Here is a 20,358-nt window from a genome sequence, read left to right as displayed (position 1 = left end):
AAAGCCGCTAACCCATATTTGGCATAGAAATGCTGTTCGCAGTCGGCGGGTTCCGATGAGTTTATGATATATGACATCACGGTTGGTATTTCTGTACAACAGTAATCCGTACTAAGAATTTACCCCACGTCTTTTAGCATCATCGTTGAAAAGCTACCCCTCATCCATACATAAGTAAGTATATGTATATAATAATAACCGATCCATTGAGATCATTGATAGCTAAAGCTAAGAATATCTAGTTTCTAGATTAGGTATACGGTGTACTTTCTCAAAGGGCAACTTGTTAATATTTAGAGTAGTTAAACTGTAAATTACCTAACCTACCTAGGTAGTTATATAGTTAACTACCTGTTCGTTCCGTATAACTAACTACATACGTATAATTCAAACTGTACAAGTTCCTACGTAACTAGTAACCCCTCACATGTCACTATCAAGGCATCTTCCCGGATCCCGAAGAGCTGTTGCCGTCGCATCAGGCTTTATATCTCCGCAATCACTTACTACACATAGTCCTCAAACTCCTCTGCTATCCTCCCTTCCCAATTCCAACCCCAACTCCTCAACACCGCCAACCTCGCATCCCCTTCTTCAGTCTAGAAGCTTCGCTGCACAATCGACCCAAAACCAAGACGTTCTCAAGCAATTGTCTCCTAGACACGCCTGCACGATGTCCACCATGCCAGCTCAACACGGCCACTCCGAGGCCTGCTGCAACATCCCCCCCGTGGTGTCCAAGGGCTACACCGCGAAGGGCGCATACGAGGAGCTCGGAGGTTTCAAATCATGTAAGTCAGTTAGCTATATACATACATACATACCTACCTTACCTGCCCAACTTACTCCCTTCCCACCTCCACCTCGAACCTACCTACATACTAAACGCATCTCAGACGTCACCGGCCCCAAGGTAGCCACCAAAGGCATAATCACCATCTTCGACATCTTCGGCTTCTACCCGCAGACCCTACAAGGCGCCGACATCCTCGCCACCTCGGACCACTCGCAGCAGTACAAGGTCTTCATCCCGGACTGGTTCAACGGTGATCCCGCGCCCCTCTCGTGGTTCCCCCCCGACACCGAGGACAAGCAGAAGAACCTCGCCGCCTTCTTCCAGAAGAACTCGCCGCCGAGCGTCGCCGCCAAGGTCCCGGACTACGCCAGTGCCGTCTCGGCCAAGTACCCGGAGATCAAGAGCTGGGCCATTCTTGGGGTAAGTGCCATCCCTTCCCTCGTTATTTGTTTTTTCCCCCCTGCAAGTTTCTCAGATCGTGGTTAACGTCAACTTCCGCGGACAGTTCTGCTGGGGAGGCAAAGTCGTATCTCTCGTGACCTCGAAGCCCGACACCGTCTTCAAGGCCGGCGTGGAGGCACACCCGGCGATGGTCGACCCGGCCGACGCCGAGAACATCAAGGTCCCGCTAGCGCTGCTCGCGTCCAAGGACGAGCCTCCGGAGGACGTCGAGAAGTTTGAGCAGAACCTCAAGGGCCCCAAGCACGTCGAGACCTTCGGTGATCAGATCCACGGATGGATGGCGGCCCGTTCCGATCTTGAGGATGAGCGTGTCAAGGCCGAGTACATACGAGGCTACGAGACTGTACTAAAATTCTTGTCTAAGCACGTGTAAAGCATTGATTAGTCTCTCAATAAGCCTCAAGGGCAAGAGGCCAAATGTCGCTGGTCTTATCTGACGAGGAAATCTCTAATGAAAGTAAAGATGAATGAAATAATTGTCCTTTAATTGATGATTATGACAATACCACCCCCTACCACCCCCTTTTTATCACATGCGCAAGTTTAATCTCGGTCACTTAATAGGTATGATATGTCAATTAGTGTTGTGTCAACAGACCTTCTAGCCATTTTGAATCGTAATCAAGTCATAACGCCATCATGCATCATTTTGAAGTGCCAGTGCCTAAGCAAATACCAGAAAATGCGACAAGCGTAAAAATGCTAAACCTCGCAACACCCGAGAGAACAGGGAAGATGTTCTCTAGCCCTCTATGTGTCACCTGGCTTTGTCAAAATAGATGCCTTTTCCTGACCCTGAATCCCATCTTGTATTCCTTCACCGGCCTCTGCCTTGGCAGCTTCCGGTTGCTTGCCTGATTCTCTTGCGTAGATATTCTCCGTGGGAAGTTCCTCTTCGCTCCCGCCCGCAACGACAGATGCCACACCCATCTTTCCGCCTATGTCTTCCTTTGTTCCCACATCCTCCTTTGAGTCTTTTTCTACCTCGCCCTCGCCATCGCCTTTACGTCTGCCAGCTGCCTCGGCAGTGTTTTCAGGTTTGGGTAACTTTTCGATAGCAGGAGTAGCGGGCGCCTCCTCGTCGCCAATCTTCTCAAACTTAACGACTGCCCATTCTATACCAAGTGCTGCATTCCATGCCGAGACATCACGAGACTTGCTGGGGATAACATTGCCATAGCGGTCGCGACGCTCCCACTTTTGCTGCTGCATGCGCACGAGCTCTGCTGAGTGCGGCGCTAGTACATTGATGCGCGCAATACGGTACCAACCTGCGAAAATAAATCGCGGACTGCTGCGTCCTTGGTCGTAGGAGCGACGCTCTTCAAATACCGCAACAGGCGCGTGCGCAGATGGGGCGTAGTCGATGGGTGGAATAGTGGGAAAGCTAGGTGCCTGTATCTGTTGAAGCTTTAGACGCTGTTGCTTCCGCTCCTCCACTATACGATCCTGTTCCTCGGGCGGTAGGTTACGGACGTCGCTGAACTTCATGCGGCTGCTTGAACTAGACGACGTTTCCGCAACGGGTGCCTCATCTGTCTGGCTCGCATCAGGGGATGTAGTAGCCCTTGCCGTCTCTTCGTCGGTGACGGACAGTGATTCAATAGCAGTCGTAACTTGGCCAACTTCGTTGTCCTGAGTAGTAGATTGAGATGCCTCTTCCGTAGGAATCCTATTCGTAGTTGCGTGGAAATCTTGGGACTCCTCAGGTTGTTTAGGGAGTGGCCAATCCCCGTATTCCGCCTTCTTTGAGCTGTACTCCGGTAACAAAGTAAGCTTGGATTTGGCAAACACGATACGGTCGCCAGGCCAGCGGGGGTTGGCATTGGTAAAGAGCAGCATGTAAGACAACTGGTCTGGATGCTCCCCAGAGCCGTGGAAGGTGCTCGAGTTTTGGTGTGAAACGGCTTCAACTCCCTCTTCATCGCAGAAATGCTTCACAATTGCGCGTTGATCGTAGAAGTCAACATCATCGAACTGGCCTTGATGCTGTTGGTTACGACCTTGGGAGAACGAGTTGCCATAGGTACCTCTTCCGCGACCACGGCCACGGCCGTGTCCTCCACGATCTCGTCCTCCACGGAATCCTCGACTATTCATGTCGCCTCTACTGCCTCCGTTGTTGAAAGGTTGATATGATGATGAGTGGTTAGGAGGAGTAGATGACTCTGATGTATCAGGCGCAGCACCAGTTGCCTGTGAATCTCCACGGCGAAAGGGAGGAATATAGCTTCCGTACGTAGACATGACTTATGACGTACGCGAAGGTTAAAAAGGGTAGAAAGGTAGAAAGGTGGAAAGGTGGAAAGGTGGAAAATATGGGTGAAAAATGGGAACTACGGGGCCAGCTTGTGGGGAATGAGGTAGGTAGAGAATATAGGTAGGTACCTAGAGGTAGGTATGTATTATGTGTATTAAGTGTAATTGTTTTTTCTTTTTGCAGTTGCGATATGGCGGGGTTGATTGTTGTTCGTCGTGGAAGCTGCAAACGTCGTTGTCGCACAGCTATTAATTTAAAGATATCGGAATAGGTACAGGTACCTAGGTAGGTAGCTTACATGTAAGAGGTATCTTAGGTAACTGTAAGTACCTAGGTTACATGTATTAATTTGTCTTTAATGCATGTATGCTTAATAGGTACCTATATCGCCGTCTTAATCAACTGCGCGCACTAACTTGAGCACGGCTTGGTACATGCACGTATTTATTAACTACTCCTTATCGCGACTACGCGTTTGCTTATCCAACTTACATGTGCAGATGATGCAAACGCCGTGTTGTTTACAATCCTCGTTATAATAGGAAAGACTTTGTGATAGTATCACAAGGCAGACCCAAAATGCGAAATTGGTTCGTAGGGAGCTCTAACCTAAGCTGTAGTTATGAATCGAGTTCCAAGATCGGCTTCACACTTCCAAGATTTGCTTTCAGCCTTGGGTCTGGCGCCACTTGACAGCTGGTTATCCACGGCCCACGAGTATAGTGAAGCTTCACATGATAGAGCAGGCTCAAGTAAGAATTTAGAACCACACCACATTCTACAGCCACTTAAAGATATGCCAGAATCGGGAAGCCTTGGTTGTAGGTATCTAGACTTGTCGGATGCGAACGTTCCAATGAGCATGGAGATACTCTCAAATATTTGGATTACTGGGAAAAGGCCTCATATAAGACAATCTATGTGAATATTGTGGTTTTTATGCCGACCTGGGCGGCCTTCAATACTACCAAAGTCACCGATAAGTCCACGACAGTTCTGATAATACAGCACTCCGGAACTGTTTTAATTAAAAGTTGTGCTCTACTATTAAAAGTCTTCAGAGCCAATTCGCTAACATGATAGGAAGCCTCCAAAGAATCCAGTGTCGGATACCTATGCTGCTCGATTACATAGCAACCTCTGTGGGTTCAAATTCTCCGCGGAGTTCTAACCCCTGAAAAGTCGAGTCGCCTATATCAATGATAATACGTAAATCATAGGCAGGCAACGAAAGTAAAGAATTCAGTCATTTGTGATAAGTATGCTATGCATACAACAGCTCGTTCCTTATAACGTGAAAATGCGCACTAAGTACTCTCTTCTGGTTATATTGCAACCCACTGTCCCTAGAAATGCATGGCTATGGTTCGTTGGAGTAAAGATTGTGACATGCCATCAGATTGGCTTGTAGCTGAGTGGCGTTTTTCTCCATGAATAAGATGAGATGCTGGTTCGAATAGGTGTTGCAATCTCTAGAATTTGCTTTTTCTTTCGGCGTGGATGGTAAGCCCTAAGAGAGGTTAACATATGACGACTCATTTTGCCATACATACGAGAAGAAGACGATAGATAGGAGCAGTCTATGTAATCCGTTATATTGTTCTATTAGGTAACAAGTATGAATATATATATATATATATATATATATATATCTGTTTCCTATATTACTGCAGTGATCAGTGTTTCGTGTTTACTCTTTTTACTACAAGTGAATCTTCAAATACTACTTTAGCTATTTGCAAGGCTAAACAGCTATTGCTTTCATTTCGCCTGTCATGTTTGACTTCTATCTAAATATCACGAGCTTGGGGGAGTGGTTGCTGGTATTCTTTTCGTTGGGGTCCCTCTTGGTTCGTTTTATTGGTTTCGTTATGAAATCCATCAACCATGGCAATATTACAGTACTAATGGGAATTCTGGGCTCTAGTTCCTCATAAAAGCCTTCTACAACCTGTTCTTCCACCCTCTAGCTCACATCCCCGGTCCATTCTGGAGTCGAATAAGCAGCTTTCCCTCGTGGTACCATGCCTGCCGCGGCGACCGCCATGTTTGGCTGTGGCAGTTGTTCCAAATATACGGCGATAGGGTTCGCTCCGGGCCTGATGTCGTATTGTTTTGCGATCCTCAGTCATACGTCGACATCTATAGTATGAAGTCAAATGTGCGACGAGCCCCTTTCTATGGGGCGCTCCAAAAGAGTAGGCACGAGACCATGACTGTGGCTACATTTGACATCGCTGAGCATGCGCGGAGGCGCAAAAGCCTTAACCCCGTTCTTCTTAATGAGAAGTCCATACGCGCGGCTTCGAAGTTCATCATTAAGCATGTTGAACGCTGGGTCCAACTCATGATAGAAGACGATGAGATAGCTACCGAGTGGTCTTCTCCCGTGAACTTTTCGAAGAGAATTGAATCCCTTACTTTCGACATCATAGGTGATCTTAATTTCGGGGTGTCTTTTGACATTAAAGAGAAGGAGGAAAATCCTCTAAAACTGGCACCATTTTATATGACTCAATCTTTACGGTTTAATTATATGGTAATCATTTCTAACCCGCACCTTGCTCTCTATCGTTTCGATGAAGGGTAACGCTAACAATGTGAAAAGATGGGCCGCGCCCCCTTTTTTAGATTCCTCCATTGGATGAGGCCTTACGGATTTGATTATCTCCTCGAATTAATTACCCCGTCAGCTGTTCAGAAGCTTAACCAGTTCGTCTACAATAGCGTCTCCGATCGTATTGCTCTACAAAAGGAGCAAGCGGAAAAGCCTGAAACTCAGCGGCGTCAAGATATCTTCTACTTCTTATATGAAGCGCAAAATCCCGATACGGGCCGTCCCACTTACGACGAGGCCGCTCTCCGGGGAGAATCTACCCAGCTTTTGGTCGCGGGATATGATACGACCGCTACTGCTATTTGTAGCATAATTTTCTACCTCACCGGCGATCCCAGACGACACCAGAAACTCGTGGACGAGATTCTATCAACATTTGAATCAGCAGAAGATATCGTCTACGGACCGAAGCTTCTAGAATGCACTTACCTAAGAGCGTGTATCGACGAGGGAATGCGCCTTAGCCCCTCACTACCAAGTGATCTTCCCCGGGAGGTACTGCCTGGTGGCCTAACGATTAAAGGAGAGTACTATCCCGAAGGCACTATCGTAGGAAATGTTCCTTGGGCCCTCACGCGCAACCAGGAAGTTTATGGAGATCCTGAGGTATTCCGACCCGAGCGTTGGATCTTAGACGAATCGACCGGTGTGACTCAAGAGGCCATCGCTCAGGCAAAATCCTGTTTCCACCCCTTCCTCTCCGGTCCGGGCAATTGTGTCGGGAAGAATCTTGCCATGGCGAGTATCTTAATTACGGTGGCTCGACTTCTATACCATCTAGATGTAAGAAGAGTTCCCGGATCTACCTTTGGAGGTGGTAGTCCTACTATGGGGTGGGGAGCAAGGAACGAAAACCAGCTACAGCTAAACGATATGTTTGGTTCGGGCAGGGAAGGCCCAGAGGTACAGGTCAGGAAGAGGGCATTTATTTCCTAGAAGGTCGTCACCTGAAGTAAAGGTAGAAATACGATATCAGGTAGAATAGAAGGAAAAGAAGATGGGAATCAAAGTGGCTGACGCCAAGTCATTCCTTTCATGAGTACAAAAGCCGGCACACCTTGTCACAGTTTACCTTCTGGCGGTTTCAAGTGTAGGGGATATCGAAGAATGAATCGGGTTCGCTCTTTTACCTATGGGTCGGCAATTAGATGCGGTAAATGTACATGCTCAACAAGACTTTCAACGTGATATATTGGTTAGCTTTCACAGAGTATTAAATTAACGACGCTCTCTATTACTCCCTCAACCCCCTCACTTATCCCTGACCTTTAAAATGCAGCCACCATGCCTACTTGCAGTGATCTATAATTAGATCCCGCTTTAGATTAATAAACACGGCTCACTCCTTCAGCCCCATAAGAACGCCCCATGAATTATATACCTCTTATATAGATCGTGGCGGATACTGTTGTTAAGCGAGCTTTGAGTAGTGTCTCATGGGATAGGAGGCCAGTAAAACGGCGGCCAATTTGACATCCCGAGTGGGCTGCGGCGTTTTAAACGGCGCCCCTGCTCCAGTGACAGCTCTCTAGCTTGTTTAAAGGAAAGTCTCTTTAAATTCATACGTATACATGCCAGTGAGCTCATGCGATAGACGTAATACCATTCCTCATTAAAAATAGATCTTAAGCAAAGAAGCATTTAAAGATCCAGGTTCGAAATACATAGTTTGTGTTTAAATAAAGGGGATGGTATGATTTTCCCGACACGCAATCCGATAGAAATAAAGAGCTTAACCTAGTGGTTTCTATGTCATAGATGCCTAGGAGGTAGGTACCTAGTAGACAAAAGAAAAACATCACGATTGGGGCTTTCTAATGCATTAGAAGAGAAATTTAACGAATTTTCTTGCCACCATTAGCCCATCAAGAAGAATAAAGTGTTAGATATGAAACGGCGAGACTGATAAATAGATATAGGAGGTATGTACTTCCACCTACGGACTTACGATTAATAGTTATTACCGACAACGAAATGGAACTCATCTTTATCCACTCGCCACATGAACGGGCACGTGGAAAGAATCCCTTATGTTATTCTTCTTTATCCCTTAGAGGCCTAAACTGGGACCAAGGAACAGATCCATAAAACTGAACCTCGCTACCAGCCGTGATGATTCGAATCTGATTCAGAAGGCGGCTTGGGTAACTCGTTTCTAGGGCTGGTCGTAAATGTAGAATACCCCTCAAGTCTTTGAAACACGGGCAAATTAGATGGAGAAGCTATTAAAAGTTGCCTTTGATACGCGAATACTATGGAGCTCTACAACACGGGAGCTCGGAGGTACTTGGTGAAGTAATACGAGGCACCTTTCATTATTGAGGCTCTATGTCTTGTCCCCGATGGCCGAGGTGACCACAGTAGCAATCTCCCTACGGCGTTTGATATAAAGGAACTATGCCGCCTTCGTATTTATATATCTGCCTCTACGATTTTGGCTAGGAATCTTCATTCGTTTCCCCCTTTACACTTACTCGGGGACGAGGTCGTAGGTAGCAGCATGGCTGAGACTCTCAACCCGGAAGCACTCTCAAGTTTGTCACCAGAGTATCTGGCCGAGGATTACCACGAGATCTGGTGGCGTTGGAACGTTGCACTGACAGTCATTGTAACCGTTATATATATTCTATTCGTTATATCCCGACTGTTCTTCGCAAGATACAATGGCTGGGAAGTCTGGACGTTATATCCGCTCTCATATGTCTCTTGTATAGGACTTTGCATCCTATATTTTTGTGAGTATCTCTCTATTCCTCCATTAGCTGTTACGTCGCGTATCTGCTTCAGCTACTAACTGTGTTGCCGGAATTAGTGGCCGTCGCTAGAGGGGGTGCAGGGAAACACTTGGTGTACTGGGAAATCCACAATCCGAAAATTATCCCTATATACCTTAAGCTTCAGACTGCGTCAGAGTTTCTCTATATGCTCGACGTATCGCTCCCCAAAGTCTGTATTATCATCCTGTATCTCCGTATCTTTACCGAGCGCTGGATCAGGCTCATAACTAAGATCGTCCTTGGAATTGTAATCAGCAATTATGTTGCGATCGGTATTATCGCCGTCCTTGTAGTTTGCAGGCCATTTGCCTACAAGTGGGACAAGACGATAGACGGCCACTGCAGCGATCTCATGAATTCTTACCGGTACACCAGCTTACCGAACATCATCACGGATGTAGCTATTCTTATCTTGCCTTTTCCCATGCTTTACAAATTGCAAGTAAGCCCGGCGCGCAAATTTGGGATATTCCTTACTCTTCTAACAGGAAGCCTGTAAGTATATTTAACATTATATCGTATAGTCATATTTGTTTACCTAGGAGGATATATATACCTACTTACCATATATGCAACATATTCTGATTTAAACGTGCCTTCTTCGTTTTGCTTACAAGACGTCGTCTAGGGGCCTTATAACCGCTATTGCTCGCTTCGTCGAGTACTTGAAGCCCGATTGGATGACAGACCCGATGTACGCAGGCAACAAACCTATAATTCTCGGCATTATCGAAGCACATACATATTTCATCTGCTCTTGCTTACCTGAAATGCGACCTCTAGCGCGCGGGATCTATAGGAAGTTCAAGCCCCATAAAGTCAAGGAGTTTCCCTACAACTCGGGTCCGTCCTTTCGGCCTGTGGGATCCAATAGTTATGGTTCTTCTGTCGGTAACATCCATGGCAATCACAAAACATCAATTTCAGCTCTCAGGGGACAGCACGATGATTATAGCAAAGGGTTTGAAATCCCTGCTGTAATTCAACTTGATAAGACGGTTCATGTGAATTATTCTCAAAAGCGCGCTCTCCCAAGAGATATGGTCTAGACTTGGGGGGTTGCAGCGACTATTGTCTGTATAGGGACATCCATGGCAGCTCATATAATTTTCTTTATCGTCATATTACAGTAACAAGGTGCAAAAGAAGAGTTCTGATATATCTAGAAGTTTACAGTGCGATACTGGTTGGTTATTTCAAACCCCTTAAAGCTAAAAACCGACATAAACTATTTACTTGGGTACCCTTATATTTAAAGTATGATCTTAATTTTCATAGGCACTTAAATGGCTGTATGCCACCTGCTTTTATAAGTAACGGTTAATAGTTTCACCTCCGAATCTTTGGTGAAATACCCTCAGCTCTTTTGAATCTAGGAGGTAGCCTATGAGATAGACTGATGTCAAGGTAAACCCTTTCTAGTTAGCCGCAACCGTTGAATAAAGAAGGCCAAACGTGGTTAATGAAGATGGGACCATGTGGGATCAATACCCAGCCCTACCTTTGTTAGCAAAATACAATACCGCAGTCCATAATCTTTTTCTGGGGAGTTAGCCACAAGTAGAATTCCGTATGAGTGCTGTATGGCATCTTCTATGCTGTCTATGAAGCTCCTGATCATTCTAGTTGTTATGGTTTTGCCCGTAGAGATGTAGCTAGTCATTACATCGGCAAATAAATAGATTAGCATTTCGCCAACAGGGTCTTAGTTGAGGGAACAGTCAAGGAACTCGATACTAAAGTAGTTGAGTCCTTTTCGAATACTTCTGGCAGTGGGTCGAGTTTTTCTGATGTGTGTATATCTACAATAAGAAACCTATGTTAGTAAACGTAATATATATTAAGTGTACTTGGCTGAGCGTGATAGAGGTTATAATACATGAACTTATTAATATTACCTGAGACTATCGAGTGTATATAATTGCCCGTATTTAAATTAAAAACTGCAGTTCTTCGCCCTCTGTATATTTACATTGTGGAAGCACGTACCGACTTTTACTCTATTATACTTTAGGTAAGTCAAACCACCCTTACTGGGGCCACCCTAGTGGGGGCCACCCATTTCCCATACAAAATCAACAACTTCGCATGTCTATAATTAATTCAAAATAATAGATAAAAATATACAATCTCTTATGTTTTACTTTGCGATCATTATAATAGCTTATGTATATTTTATCATATTTAAAATCTAATGCTTTAATAGTAAAATAATAAAGTGTATTTTTAATGTTATTTTAAAAAAATTTTTAATTTTAATTGTTGGGATAACGGTCACGTGACCTCGTCACATGACCAGGGTTATGCCCACACACACCGCCCACGCACAGCCCACGCATCTGTACAATAGATATCTTTCCCCACTCGGGGGAACCCCTCCTCTCTTACCTTAGTACAACAAATCAGAACACGATCGTTATTTGCATTCCCTTTCATATTATTACGTAATACATAGTCAATCCAACATTAATTTTATATGGGAATTTTATCAAATTACCATAAAACTTTATAAACGCTTATAACTTCTCAGATAAATAAGTTATATAATTGGCCCTAGATTTAAAAGTTGTATTAAAACATCCCTTATTTAACGATATAGATTCTACATTTATACCATATTAATTGGTAAAGTTATAAGCAATAATATCCCTTAACAGCTTTACATATAAATTTGTATGTGTAATTGTTAGTGTATATTCTTGTATTCATTTTACCACAGATATTAGCCCTGAAATTTTTTTCAATTTTTATATATAATAAAAATATAATATGCTATTCAAAATCAAAGACCGTATATTTTTATCTATTTTCTTTAATTAAATACAAATATGCGAAATCGTTGATTTTGTATGGGAAATGGGTGGCCCCCACTAGGGTGGCCCCAGTAAGGGTGGTTTGACTTACACTTAAGCCAAGTTCAAGGTTACACTTTAACCACAATAATCAAATCAACCAATCAATCGTGTAAGCAACCAAGTTTATATATGGATGTACATAAATGCCAAGAATATAAGTCATTGGCTTTTCTAACCAGTGAACGAATGCTTCAGTTCACTATGCTTAATGCCAGATTATCCCAAGATCGTGTTGCCAAGGCACTGCTCTCCTTCATTAGACACGTTAATCCTTCAGCCTTCATTCACGGAACAAATATCCTCCAGATCGCTCTCTAGCCTTTATAACGACGAACGGAACTAGACATCAGAGCAGATAATCTTCCACGATGCCCAGTTGGCGTTGGGCGGGGGCACGTTGCTGCAAGCGCTAGTCTCGAGACGTGTGGTGCCAGAGGTGCAGATGTTGTTAGTAAAGACGTAGACTGTTATCCCAGTTAGTTAACATTAGGTACCTCATTTTCTCATCGCCGATATTCATTAATACGGAACAGCGAGGGACTTACAGCTGCAGCTGTCGGCGGCGGGGCTGTTCATAGCCTCCAAGACGACGGACTTAACAACGGGGGAAGTGGGCCCGCCATCGAAGGTCTTGCAAGCGTTGGCGTCGGACGCGTCGACGGTGTAGAAACCCTGGTTCAGCTCGCTGCAACCCTCAGCACTGAAGATACGGAACTGGGCGAGACGGGCACCGTCACGGGGGACGGCGTTGGCGTTAGCGCCGAAAGCGAGGGCGGCAGCAGCGGCGAGGAAGGTGGTGAACTGCATTTTTGCTGTAATGGTTTAGGAGGGGTTGGAATTGAGTAGATGGTGTTGGTGATGTCAAGAACGTGTGTGTATGAGTTGTCGAATGCTTTGTTGTCTGAGACTGGTCGATTGGAGTCTAAAGATTGCAGTCTCTCGCCTCCCTTTTATAATAACATGAGGTCTTCCCATATCGTATTGTCGGTGCCTAAAGTCCATGGTCTGGACGTTCTGTATGTACAACACAGGAGGCTTTGTGCTTCGCGATTCCCGCCTGTTGATCTTTCCAACACGATGTTTCCGCGCATCTGATCATGCAAAGCGACGACGCAAGGAGTGCTCTATGGACACCCCGGTCAAGTTGGTCAACTAGCTGAGGGCAAAGCGGCCAATCAGAAATAACGGGGTAGTTGAAGATCTACCCGAAATGGGAATTACCGTCTTATGCATCATCTGTAAGAACTAAGAAGGACCACCGCCTCTAACGTGTAACTTGACATGTTTACGACAGAGATCGGCAGTCGGTGGAGATCTTCACTTATTGGATTGGACTAAAAATGGCAATGCTCGTATGCCTCACCTCAGCTCCGAGAAGCTTGTATGTATGAGGTCAAAGCTTCAACATCGTTGACAAGACCAACATTCTGTAACTAATGTGTAAGTCTTCTGGAAGGCAGAAAGATAAAAAATCCCCCGATTGGATCGTACTTCATGAACTCCATAGAGACCCATGGCCTGTGTAGGTATGTACATATGTAGTCTTACAAGGTGTTTACCCCATGAAATCCGGCATTGCGGCTAGACTGGATCGAATGAATCTACGCCACGGTACCACTGTCTGGAGCATCTTGTGGTACAGGATAACGCTATTTGATGTTAAAGAAATAGCCAGATAAGTGTCAGCCTATAACTGACGTATATGTGCTCATACAAGTCTTCTGTAAGGGGTATTGAGCAGCGAAGGATTCCGTTAGAGAGGCTGTCTTTACCTATGTCTTAGATGATACTCGTGTTTACTTTACCCAAACGTCAACATAATATTAAACTGGAGTTGAATCGTGATTACAGCCGAGTTCAATTGTTGCCTTCTCGTATTTGTGTCGACTAGGAGCGATGACCGCGTGTCTATCGCGGTGTGCTTTATTTTAATGACCAGTCACATCCAGTCTTGCCACAGCACAGCACCCGATCGTCAAACGAAAGGAATCCCCAAATGAAATTTACGAGGGGACCCGATAACCGACGTGGTACAATCATGTAGCAGCTGGTTGTTTGCTGTGAAGGTGTTCCAAATACTTTCATTTATTGTCTACCTACCTAATAATAGCACACGTAAAAGCTTCAAGTTGAAGTATTACTCTATTTGCTTAACTACCTACCTAAGGTATTCTTAATATCACCAAGTTCAATGACATCTTCTGAGATGAATACTGTTGCCCTCCTACGGTTTCTATTGTGCAATAATAATCGTCGCAACATTACTTTACTACCGACTTTCCATAGCCTCTTTACAACGACAACACCCCTGTAAACTCCCGCACAACACTTTGGTAGCCAATTAGCCACGGGAGGAGTTGCAACATACCCAGTAGATATCTCAACTTTCAGTTCGCTAACTACCGTGTACATTATCCACTACAGGCAACGACTTAAGACCCAGCACATACACTTTCTTCTATAGCCAAATCAACTTTAAGCAGCCTGTTTCAACTTGACCTTACATAATGTAGCTTAGAGAACAAGCCTACCTAAGGTAAGGAACTAGGAAAACCAAACATCATGTCCAACCCTAACCCCTATCCCCCCTAACCCCTCGACACCATAAAGAGAAGAGAATACGACCAGATGTTGCCTGCATCGAGAGTCTCATGTAATGTTACGCCTCTAAATCTGCATTACTTTCCCCCTATTATATCTTCGGACGATGTATTGCCAACCCAAGCGCCGCTTACGAAGACAACCCCAACAGACCAGCCGCCCAAATTCAGATATCAAACCAAACAGTAACAAGAACCCAAACGTTGCTGCATACCTTCGTAGAGACAGGAAGCCCAGACACAATTTCTATCATCACCACCGCAACCCCTCGTTCCATCACCGGGTCAAGAGAAACGTCTAACCAAGCCAACTATTGCCCCAGCCCCAACCCCGACAGAGAACAAAATGGCAAGAAAGACATTGTAAAAATCACAGCTAATTTCCCGCCTAACTAAGCCAACTCGGAGTACCCAGAAGAATTACACGGTCAGTCGATACTATTGTCGTTGTCGTTCTCGTTGGCGACCACGTCATATATAGGGTCGTCAAGCGGCACTATCGCACGCATAACATGCTCGCCGTTATCCCCGCCGCGCGCATCCTCAACCCCAGAGGCAGCACCCTGGACATCCTCGCCTGTGGAAGAAGGACACGGGCTCGTAGAAAGCCGAGGTACGCGTGACCTCCCTCTACTTATGTTCATCATGAACTGCGCCATCCGCTCTTCCCTCTGCGTGTCCTGCACAGTCTCCGTCTCCTGGATCTCCCGACTTTCGCTGACCTCCCGTATCTGCACATCGTCCACGGGCTTGTGTTGCGCTGCCATTGATCCTGGCTCAACACATTCCAGATACTGGTGCTCGACGTTTGGATCATCTGACGTTCGTCTGTCGTTTATGTCTAGCTGGGCCACGCGTGCGGCTAGCTTTTGGTCTGCGTTTGCCGTGTGCTCGTTTCTCTGATATTCGTGGATAGTCTGGCTTGTCGCCTGGCGCAGCTCAGAGGAGCAACTGTTCTCTAATATGCCTTGCTGTCCGCTCCCTTGATGTACCCTAGCAAGTAGCTTCTGGGTTTGCTTCTTAGACATCACGATTTGCTCTTCAAGTCTGCGCACGACATCGCTTGATGTTATGTCCAAGAAGTGGCCCGTTTGAGTGCCTACGGATATCTTTTGAATAGAAGAGCTATCGACACGGAGACTATCGTTCTCTTCTGCTAGGATCTTGTTGGCTTGCTTTAGGGCTTCGATTTCCGACTTGTGCTGCTTGATTTCGTTGTGTTGTACTCTGACGAGTCTCTCTAGGCCTTCCATTTTCTGCGAGACGATACGTGAAAGGTTTCGCTGGTCCGAGACTGAATCATTTACCATTCTGAGTTCTTCGCGCAGGGCTGAGACCTCCTGATCTCGCCCCGCCTCTTTCTGCATAGCATCTGCTATAGCCTTTAAGTTTTCCTCGAAAGCCTCATTCGTTTCCTTGTGGCACTTGAACTCGCACTTGAGATCTGCCCTATTCTCACAAAGAGCGTCAAATAACATCTGGGCTGTCCTGCTAGCTTGTCTATGTTTTCTAGCTTCATTCTCGACTCTCATTTCGCTTCTTTTCAAAGTCTCTCTGAGATGGTGTCTTTCCCTAACTAGTGAGGTTGCTGTCTTCTCTGCGGCAACGTAGTTTGAATCTAGCATTTTCTCTAGATCCCGAATTTTATGGTTCGCTCCATTGATCTGTTCGTTCAAGTCGGTTATTATAGCCAGATTATCTCTAGCTACTGCGCAACTCGAGCGTGGCCCAGATCTAGAGCACTTCTGGGGAGACATAACCCTCGAGCAGATTTCAGGTGGTCTTAGAAACCCTTGATCCATTGGATGATGTCGAATATCTATATTTTCACACTCGTTTTCGACGATATCTAAACCAGACGGTTGCATAGTTGCATTATAAAGGAAATAGACACAGCAGACTCTCGTCATCTCAACACTTTTTCTATCCGAATACGGCCCTGTTCTCCAAAACCAGTACCTAAACTCAAACTATCGCTTTGAATTTGGTTCTCTTGGGCCAGGGCGTCAAAACTAGCATTGCTCCTGATCGTTCGGGCTGAATCTCGGTTTATTGTTTCAGTATCGTCAATTTGAGTTTGAACAGATGCAGTTCCATAATCATGCGACAAAGAGCCAAGACCATTTGGGGAAGGTTTGAAGTGATAAGCCGACATAATAAAGTATGGTTACCGAGTTTGGTCGTTGCTATGCGAAAAGGGGTAATCTAGCGGCAGCACGGGACACTAGATTAAGTTCTATTGAGCACAACTCGACTAGAGTTTAGTGGTGATACTTGGGACTGATCGTTGGTTGATGGATCAGAAAGTATAATCAAGTGAGAATAATAAGACAATTAGAGGCGCTGATCAACGAAGTAGTAGAGTTAGGGTTGAGCTTCACGCCTTGAGCTAGTAGAACAACCCTCAGGTTCAAGTTTGCAAGATAGGGCGATAGAGTCATATACAGGTTAGTATATAATATGATTATGGGGTATAGGTATTGAATTCCGTTTCTATATATGCCGAGATAGAGCAGATGGTCCTCCCACTGTCCTCGGTGCAGTAAAGTAGTGCACAGGGCACCGCTCTCAGATCAACCCATATGAACAAGACAAAATGAAGATTGCCACGCTTGACTTTTGTGCCCTAAACTATCCGGCACGCCTAAGCGTGGCGCTCCTTGGCGACGCACACAATATCTCCAGCGACCACCACAAGCAAAGGAACCTGCCGTTTACCCTGTTCGTGCACCGCGATACACCTTGTTTCGCTGATATATCAGTCAACCTGCTTCTCGCAGCCGATGCGACCGAGCAACTCCTTACGATCGCTATGGCCGGGTAAACTGACACCAGAAGAACTTGCGCCTCTTTTAACGCCTGTCCGACGCTCCCACCCCTTTAAATCAATAGCTTCCACGCCAACTTCTTCCTCAAGCGGTTGTGCCTCTTCGTATTCGGTTTCTAGGTCCCTTTCGTCATCGCTCCTAGTATCATCGGCGCCGTCCCCCTTAACCACCCGGATGGCAACATTGATAATCATGAAGAACCAGAAGATGGTGAGGACTTGGAGACCAAGTAAACAATTTAGGAATCCCCACTGAATTGAGCTGGAGAAACAAACCGTGCCCTCAGAGCCATTAAATGGCTCTAGAACGTGACCCCACCCATCAGGGATAGGCAACGGTCCCGTCATATTTGAATTTGAGCCATGGTAGCAGCCCCAGGTGATTTGCTCAGGCAAATCCTTGTAAATACTGTAGCATGTCATAAGGTAAAATATGTGCCTGGCCACGAACCACGATACCATAAAAACCACAAACGTGGCATCGCATAGCTTCGAGAAGCCTAGGTATTTTAAGCATTTTGCCAGCTGAGATTGGAATTAGCTAAACAGAGCCAAGTAGAATTTAGGGGCTTAAATTATTCAACTTACTGGGAGGAACAAGTCGACCACATCCATAAGAACTAAGATGAGATTACCAACTCGAGTATGGCAATAGTAGTAACACCCGGAAATGAGCGTGATTGTGATGAAATGATGGGTGAGCATCTGATAGTGGTCCTTTCTGCGGTCTTCGATGTGGATAACAAGGACTTGCTGTACCCAGAAAGCCCATTGCGCCAGTATGTAGCCTTTCATGAGCCCGCCGAGCTCCCTATTTGGCCAGCCAGTCCAGAGCTCTTTCATATTGAGAAAGTAAGCGGAGTTGACGTATAAATACTATTCGAGGGCCGTTCGTTAGTATAATCGCCAGATATTGGATGGGTAGATAGGTAGGTATGCGCATGGCAAACCTCCTGCGCCTGAGTAGCATTAAGGGGGTTTTCATACCGTGCCAACCGTCCAAAAAACGCTGTAGTAAACTAGCATCCATGCCTGCTCAGAGAACCTGGTAACGTCTTTCCTCTTGGAAATACCCCATTGCCTGGCCAATGGTGCCAGTAGGTGTTCCATCAAACAAGCGCGGAGTCCAGTGAAGAGAACTACGCAGAACGAAATAAAATGGTAGTCATTCGTCCCAATCGCATATTTCCCAGATTCTGGGTTGTAGTATGAGAGGGTAAAAAATTTGGAGGTATGAGGGCGCGCTTTAGGAAGGCATATGTGCGTGAGGAAGATCAAAGTGATCAAGTTGAACGAGAGACCTATACGATTGGAAACTATTAGCGATAGCAAAGAATGTAATGGGAATACTAGCTAGTAGTACGATACTGCTGTCGTAGAACAGAGCACCGAGCAGGACCCTACACACTCCATGATAGGGGAGGGGTTTAAAATAGCTGTCCGATGGACTTTGTAGGTAAGTGTAAACATACCAGTCTGATTCTCGAGGAACCAACGAGCCAAGCCCCTCATGGGACCATCGTCTCTCCTCTTTACTCTCCGGACTAAGACCTTATTTTTGCTGGTCTGCATGTACAAAGGGCCGTTCATCGAGCTTCGCGACTTCACCGGCGGCCTTACCGCGCTGGTCTTGGGTTTCTCGACTTGAGGCTCCATGATTGTGGTAGACTCTATTGTATCCCCAAGGTCTGTGGGAGGGGCATTGGCCTCGGGTTCGTTCATATTCGAATCGAAATGTCCGCTAGAAATCCGGCTGAAACAATTTCTTTATGTTTAACCGTAAATATGTGCGGATATGTCGGCCGACGCAACAAGATCAGCGGGGAACTTTCGAAAAAAAAATCAGAACCAGTGATAACCAGTGATAACCAGTGATTACACAATAACGAATGCCTCACACGTCGGTCAAGCGATTGGCGGATGTGAGTAACGGGTGGTAACGGGGGTTAGGACACGAAAACAAATGCCACAAACAGACAAATCATCACTCTTATTTTAGAAGAACGAATGTGTCCAACGAGCCCCCGGAGCTGTATACAGGGGACATTGATCTGGTCGGGACCACCTGGACAGGACTGAAGGCAAGTTGTTTTTGAAGATGTTGAAGTGAAGGTGGGCCCCCCCACTGCTGTAAGTTTTTGATAGATTCGAGGATGAGCGGTCAGAGCGGTGAACCGGGAGAAGAAGAAAAAAAAAAAAAGGAGGAGGGGTGGTCAAGCTACACTACCTAAGGTTAAGTACTTACCTAGTAGGGCATCGTCCCTTTCCAACAGGGGATTAGTGGGGTATATCAATATAAATTTAGTGATCACCGATCGCTATATCATCGATAACTAGGCCACTTAAGTAATTGTAGATAGGGGACCCCCTTCATGGCCAAGAGGCTTTTGTCCTTTTCGTCCTTTTATTACGTGCACAGAACCCCCGTACCTTTGGCGAAACGATGGAGACAAGCCAAGGGTATAGATCAGCGATCGATATACTTACATGCCTCTCAAACGTGGTAACATAACATGGTAACATCTGATTTTTTGTTGAGATGAGACCTTTTGCATATGTACCTAGCCTAGCCCGATAACCTGAACTTGAACTTGCAGTGCCAATTTAAATGATACTATAGCTTTTGGTGCTACATTTTGTCAATATACAAGCTTGAAACGCTACGAAAAGTAAACAAGCTACTTTATAGCTTCTTTTTTCCTCTTCTAGATAACTTACAATAGCCAATTGATTAGGTGAAGCTTAGGAGAGTTTACGTATTGTACCGCGGTTTCATTTCAAGAGCCGGATCGCCTACTTTGATGAGTTCATAACATCCATGGAATCTTTTTCTCTCCTATTCTTTCCCCGCCGCAAGCTTCCCATCTCCAATGCAACCAAAAGCTGTTTGTGGATATGAGTGGCCAATGGGAGCTAACTGCTCCGGGACTGGCAACTCTATTGCATGGATTTGTTTTTATATGTATCACCTTTCCACATGGCATCCTAGCGAATAAGCTGCGCCGAATTTCGCACAACCACACATCTCATCTTCTCGTGTGTTGTCGCTTATTCCCCGGAAATTCTTCGCGAGCGGGGAATCCATGTGGACTGCTGTGGCTTTCCGGTATGTATATAAATTAATTACGAACCACGGGACACTCTTCAAAAAGAAAACCAATGGT

At 45.5% G+C, this 20,358-nt stretch overlaps 7 protein-coding genes across 7 annotated transcripts; 3 read left to right on the top strand and 4 right to left on the bottom strand.

The window, feature by feature from the left end:
- The first annotated feature begins 196 nt into the window (after nt 1–196).
- F4813DRAFT_369630 (Alpha/Beta hydrolase protein) lies at nt 197–1,813 on the top strand. Its single transcript, XM_049244446.1, has 3 exons — nt 197–791; nt 897–1,216; nt 1,302–1,813. Exons 1-3 carry the CDS (start codon nt 428–430, stop codon nt 1,629–1,631), a joined length of 1,014 nt encoding a protein of 337 aa, XP_049096822.1. The 5' UTR covers nt 197–427; the 3' UTR covers nt 1,632–1,813.
- On the bottom strand, nt 1,814–3,976 carry F4813DRAFT_369627 (uncharacterized protein). Its single transcript, XM_049244445.1, has one exon. It carries the CDS (start codon nt 3,503–3,505, stop codon nt 2,009–2,011), a length of 1,497 nt encoding a protein of 498 aa, XP_049096821.1. The 5' UTR covers nt 3,506–3,976; the 3' UTR covers nt 1,814–2,008.
- A 1,167-nt stretch (nt 3,977–5,143) lies between these two features.
- On the top strand, nt 5,144–7,754 carry F4813DRAFT_369626 (cytochrome P450 monooxygenase-like protein). The gene is made up of 3 exons (XM_049244444.1): nt 5,144–5,368; nt 5,446–6,057; nt 6,127–7,754. Exons 1-3 carry the CDS (start codon nt 5,294–5,296, stop codon nt 7,069–7,071), a joined length of 1,632 nt encoding a protein of 543 aa, XP_049096820.1. The 5' UTR covers nt 5,144–5,293; the 3' UTR covers nt 7,072–7,754.
- Nucleotides 7,755–8,429: 675 nt separating this feature from the next.
- On the top strand, nt 8,430–10,166 carry F4813DRAFT_197837 (uncharacterized protein). The gene is made up of 3 exons (XM_049239520.1): nt 8,430–8,870; nt 8,948–9,407; nt 9,541–10,166. The coding sequence occupies exons 1-3, from the start codon at nt 8,636–8,638 to the stop codon at nt 9,959–9,961; spliced, it is 1,116 nt and encodes a 371-aa protein (XP_049096819.1). The 5' UTR covers nt 8,430–8,635; the 3' UTR covers nt 9,962–10,166.
- A 1,929-nt stretch (nt 10,167–12,095) lies between these two features.
- On the bottom strand, nt 12,096–12,670 carry F4813DRAFT_197796 (uncharacterized protein). The gene is made up of 2 exons (XM_049239519.1): nt 12,313–12,670; nt 12,096–12,231 (listed from the first exon to the last, which is right to left on the bottom strand). The coding sequence occupies exons 1-2, from the start codon at nt 12,572–12,574 to the stop codon at nt 12,107–12,109; spliced, it is 387 nt and encodes a 128-aa protein (XP_049096818.1). The 5' UTR covers nt 12,575–12,670; the 3' UTR covers nt 12,096–12,106.
- Nucleotides 12,671–14,230: 1,560 nt separating this feature from the next.
- On the bottom strand, nt 14,231–15,940 carry F4813DRAFT_369618 (uncharacterized protein). Its single transcript, XM_049244443.1, has one exon. It carries the CDS (start codon nt 15,897–15,899, stop codon nt 14,796–14,798), a length of 1,104 nt encoding a protein of 367 aa, XP_049096817.1. The 5' UTR covers nt 15,900–15,940; the 3' UTR covers nt 14,231–14,795.
- Nucleotides 15,941–17,125: 1,185 nt separating this feature from the next.
- Nucleotides 17,126–18,784, bottom strand: F4813DRAFT_382470 (longevity assurance proteins LAG1/LAC1; the record flags this gene model as incomplete). Its single annotated transcript, XM_049245806.1, has 4 exons — nt 17,126–17,719; nt 17,783–18,070; nt 18,182–18,495; nt 18,667–18,784. The coding sequence occupies 4 exons, from the start codon at nt 18,782–18,784 to the stop codon at nt 17,126–17,128; spliced, it is 1,314 nt and encodes a 437-aa protein (XP_049096816.1).
- Nucleotides 18,785–20,358: the final 1,574 nt, after the last annotated feature.

Source organism: Daldinia decipiens, assembly GCF_022478715.1.
Source record: "Daldinia decipiens strain CBS 113046 unplaced genomic scaffold F4813scaffold_34, whole genome shotgun sequence".
Lineage (NCBI taxonomy): Eukaryota > Fungi > Ascomycota > Sordariomycetes > Xylariales > Hypoxylaceae > Daldinia > Daldinia decipiens.
The sequence above is the reverse complement of the archived record's forward strand: the minus strand, read 5'-3'. Positions and strand labels throughout refer to the sequence as shown.

Excerpts from the sequence above, each read along its gene's own strand:
- F4813DRAFT_369630 (XM_049244446.1), top strand. The coding sequence starts at position 428 with ATGTCACTATCAAGGCATCTTCCCGGATCCCGAAGAGCTGTTGCCGTC. Across the intron at positions 792-896 it reads GCTCGGAGGTTTCAAATCAT|ACGTCACCGGCCCCAAGGTA; the intron begins GTAAGTCAGTTA and ends AACGCATCTCAG. Across the intron at positions 1,217-1,301 it reads AGAGCTGGGCCATTCTTGGG|TTCTGCTGGGGAGGCAAAGT; the intron begins GTAAGTGCCATC and ends TTCCGCGGACAG.
- F4813DRAFT_369627 (XM_049244445.1), bottom strand. The coding sequence starts at position 3,505 with ATGTCTACGTACGGAAGCTATATTCCTCCCTTTCGCCGTGGAGATTCA.
- F4813DRAFT_369626 (XM_049244444.1), top strand. The coding sequence starts at position 5,294 with ATGTTTGACTTCTATCTAAATATCACGAGCTTGGGGGAGTGGTTGCTG. Across the intron at positions 5,369-5,445 it reads TTTCGTTGGGGTCCCTCTTG|TTCCTCATAAAAGCCTTCTA; the intron begins GTTCGTTTTATT and ends TCTGGGCTCTAG. Across the intron at positions 6,058-6,126 it reads CTTTACGGTTTAATTATATG|ATGGGCCGCGCCCCCTTTTT; the intron begins GTAATCATTTCT and ends CAATGTGAAAAG.
- F4813DRAFT_197837 (XM_049239520.1), top strand. The coding sequence starts at position 8,636 with ATGGCTGAGACTCTCAACCCGGAAGCACTCTCAAGTTTGTCACCAGAG. Across the intron at positions 8,871-8,947 it reads ACTTTGCATCCTATATTTTT|TGGCCGTCGCTAGAGGGGGT; the intron begins GTGAGTATCTCT and ends TGCCGGAATTAG. Across the intron at positions 9,408-9,540 it reads ACTCTTCTAACAGGAAGCCT|GGGCCTTATAACCGCTATTG; the intron begins GTAAGTATATTT and ends GACGTCGTCTAG.
- F4813DRAFT_197796 (XM_049239519.1), bottom strand. The coding sequence starts at position 12,574 with ATGCAGTTCACCACCTTCCTCGCCGCTGCTGCCGCCCTCGCTTTCGGC. Across the intron at positions 12,232-12,312 it reads CGCCGCCGACAGCTGCAGCT|TCTACGTCTTTACTAACAAC; the intron begins GTAAGTCCCTCG and ends CTGGGATAACAG.
- F4813DRAFT_369618 (XM_049244443.1), bottom strand. The coding sequence starts at position 15,899 with ATGAGAGTCGAGAATGAAGCTAGAAAACATAGACAAGCTAGCAGGACA.